Genomic DNA, 3,934 nt, shown 5'->3' on the forward strand with positions numbered 1-3,934 from the left:
TATATATATATATGTGAGTGTATATATATATATATGTCATCGCATCGCTTCGGCAAATAAGGTTTTCACATCAATTTCTGGTCAATTTGTCTGTTTGAGCGAATGAATATCTGCACGAATGTGAGATGTGCTCACCTGAAACGTGGGGAACATTCTTCGTCCAGCTTTCGTAACAATCATCTCGGTGCCCAGTTGATGGAATTCCTCCCAGAGCGGCTTCGCCTCCAGAGCGGCGCCAGCACCAAGCAGCGCCGGATGGAGCGGTCGTTTCGCGCTCGATTCTTCAACGGAGGACCTGCCGTCTTCGCTCGGATGATGATCACCGTGATGACTATTGTTATTGTTACTATCGTTGCGCGATTCCATCGTAGCAGATCGCGGGGAAATCGAATTCGCCGAATGAATCGGCAAAATGGCCTTCATCGGATGACTGGGACTGCGAGATCTCTTTACTCTTCCGGCGCTTTGCAAACAGGCTGTGAGAAGTCAATAAAAGATACGATTCAACGGATAGATTGATGCTTGTATCGTCACTTGCGTATATCTCTCGATTAAATCGCGCGAGATGAGAATGAGTATTTCTTTTATTTTATGTAAAGTGTCTCTGTTTCATTCTGTTAGCGATGTCGACATCGATATTAATATCGCTGCTTTACAGTTTAAATACAGGAAAATTGCGAAAAATATACAGTTAGTGATTAGTTGATCTATAGATTTATATCTAAATTAGACTTATCCGTAATTTAGATTTATCAGAAATACTTAACAGACCAATACCTCAAAAATCTCTAAAGCTTATGTTCGCAATGTTATAGTACGTTACTTTTACTCTACTTATTGTTACTAATTATTTCGCACATGTACCTAACACATATCAACTTCCATCAGCTAGCTTTTGAATCATAAATAACTGTTGTAACTTGAAAATACGAAATAAACAACGATAAGAATGAACGATGTAACATTTTCTTTGCTTGAAAGAGAGAAAAGGATACTAGGGATGTACCGGATCGTAAAATTATCGGATATTAGACATCCGAAAAGAATGTAACATCGGATATCTGATATCCGACTGGGTTCCGAGATGTCACAATGTCTAAAAAAAAAAGGGACTGTAAGGGAAAAATAGTGATAATAATTATATAATTATAATGATGTAATTATTAATATAATATAATTATATTATAAAATAATATTAATTGTTTGTAATACATAGTTCAACATTAGTAATCAAAGTTTGATATTAATATATTTTTCATTATGAATAATAAGCAAGCATTTCAGCATTTTCCGGTGACAATCTATTTCGATTATCGGTATAAGTCAATTTTCCTGTACTGAAAAGTCTTTCCGAATGGATGGAAGATGATAGAACACTAAAATATTTCAAAACCAAAAAAGTTTTGAGATTTGGATACTCTGAAACATGAATTTACCATGTTAAGGGATCTACATTTCTCGGTGATAGAGATTCTTCAGATATTTCGTTAATTCAGCATCGCAAATTGCAGTTTTCTATTTATGCGTCAAACGCTTCGTAATCCGGAACACGCTCTTTATCTTATTCCTGTTTTACGTCTTACTAATGAATAATAAAAATAGAATGACACAATAGCGCTGATACTGTTGATAGCTTACCGAATGCAACCTTAACTTGCACGATTTCTTTTTTTTTACCTCCAACGTGAAAAGAAAAAAAAAGAGGAAAGACGAACTGTGTACGAAGGTGAGCTGAAAAGAATAGAAGTCTGCATCCAATGATGTAAATTTTCAATATAAAATTTCAACCGTATATGTTCCCGGATACTAATGATATCCGATTTTTACTATCCAATCGGATAGTAAAAAAGTGCCGGATAATATCAGATATCGCGGATACTTTTCGGAAACTTTCCGATGCATCCCTACAGAATATTTTCTATGTGCAAAAAATGCAACAATTAATATAAAGTAGTATATATGAAAGACACACGATAAGGTCGTTTTGACCGTCGCGATTAGTGACAATTACTTAAACGTTCCGCGTATTACGAATACTAGCAGCAGATCAAGTAACGCAATTTTTAAATAAAAAAATATTTTTTTCTATCTGTCATTCACCTTCCATTTGTTGCATGGGCGATGGTACAGCGGGCAGATGCTGCTGCTGCTGCTGCTGCTGATGATGATGATGATGATGATGATGATGATGATGCTGCTGCTGCTGCTGCTGCTGCTGCTGCTGCTGCTGCTGCTGCTGCTGATGATGATGATGATGGTGATAATGATGCGCCGACCATTGCTGATAGCAGCAATTATCAGCGGCGATTTCGCGTCGTTGCTCGTGATGTTGCGATTGCATCGTCAAATTGGCGGTCATCAATGAATGTCAATTATTACAATTAGTATTGATTACGTGACGAAAAAATATAAATTATTCACGTGAATCCATATTGCGAAATTTACTTCAACTTGGTGCGCCTTGTGGTGCACGATCCTTGGACATAATTTCCAACGTAACGAAAGATTTAATGACGCAAGACGACACCATTCGCACTCGCGGATTAATTTCATCATCATAAGTATATAGTATATAGTTATCCTTGGAAGTTTCGGAGCATGGATCGATTCCTATGCGAAAATGTGAACGCTTGGACCGATCAGAAGACACGCACTTTATTGAAAATCATTGTTCGGATAATCTGCACGGATAATCTCACCTCACCTTCGTCGTGATATACGACGTAGGTCGATCGTGGATATGATGATATGATCGTTATACCGCGATCCGCGCGTATATCAGCATCTCCGCTTTCGAGAGCGGGCTTTCATCAGGATGCAGGAAAGTCTCGTTTTCCCAACTATGCCTCTATCTCTCCGTTACGAACACGTTATTAATGTCGTGGGTATAATATAAAATATAATATAAATGCGAAACAAGCAGATTTCTTCAGCTTCTCATTGAAAGAAGATCCGTGATTTCAGCGGGCGCCGCCGTGACACCGGCGTTCCGATCTCGACCGAGTGCCCGACGAATACCCGATGTCTCGGCATCGTCGAGACGGAGAATGAGACCGTTTCGCTTTGCCGTCAACAGGACTTGTCCTCACCTCTATGTCCGGACGTTGACAAGGACGCTCAAAGCCGCTCAAAGTCGCACCGCGTCGCGTCGCGCCACGCGAATCCCGGATGAATCGGAAAGAACTCGCCCGAGGCAACTACCCCGCTCTAGCTGTTTATCATCGCGACATCGTTCTCTCTTTCCGAGACAGCTTTTCGTTCCGTCTCGATCTCTTGGCTCCGCTTGCATTTGGAGAACCGTCCCAAGGAAGGAGAAGGATGAAACGGGAGAGCGACGCGAGAGGGAGGGGCGCGAGGGGAAAAGAAGAGAGGAGGGCTTCTCCGAGGATCCTCCTACACCGGCACCCACCAGCACCCACGCTGCCCGTCGCTACCGGCTGCTGCCGGCGCGCGGTTGGACGACAATCGGATGCTGCACGAATCTTGTGGCCTAACTCTTGCTCTTCTTCGATGCCAGAAGGCGGAGCCTTCTTCTCACCGAGCCAGAAATGTGTCAGGGGTAGATAGATAGATAGGTAGGTAGGTAGGTAGGTAGGTGCAATGGACTCAGGAATGGGCCTTTCCATTCTTGACACCCTTTCCATTCTTGAGAATAAATATTTCTATTTTATGTACATATTATATATACATATACATATACATATATGTAATTTCTCACATACAACGTGCTCCATTATCGGGAACGCAATCGGGAAGAAAGGGAGAATGCGACGCTTCTAGGTGAAAAAATAAATTGAAAATGAACAATATTTTTTCCTCTGTGAAACAAATGCTTGCTTTCGAAAATTCATTCAACTCAATAAAAATTGGAACAGAGAGAGAGAGAGAGAGAGAGAGAGAGAGAGAGAGAGAGAGAGAGAGAGAGAGAGAGAGA

At 40.9% G+C, this 3,934-nt stretch overlaps 1 protein-coding gene across 1 annotated transcript in view; it reads right to left on the reverse strand.

Annotated features, from left to right (window-relative positions):
• The window catches only part of LOC108690288 (T-box transcription factor TBX1), a 10,490-nt gene extending 7,848 nt beyond the window's left edge, over window positions 1-2,642 (reverse strand). The window contains exons 1-2 of the mRNA XM_018197498.1: window positions 2,101-2,642; window positions 136-476 (exon numbers count right to left, since the gene is read on the reverse strand). Coding sequence (XP_018052987.1) covers window positions 136-476; window positions 2,101-2,359 — 600 coding nt within the window. The 5' untranslated portion in view covers window positions 2,360-2,642. The remainder of the gene's footprint in view (window positions 1-135; window positions 477-2,100) is intronic.
• Window positions 2,643-3,934: the final 1,292 nt, after the last annotated feature.

Source organism: Atta colombica, unplaced genomic scaffold (genome assembly GCF_001594045.1).
Source record: "Atta colombica isolate Treedump-2 unplaced genomic scaffold, Acol1.0 scaffold302, whole genome shotgun sequence".
Lineage (NCBI taxonomy): Eukaryota > Metazoa > Arthropoda > Insecta > Hymenoptera > Formicidae > Atta > Atta colombica.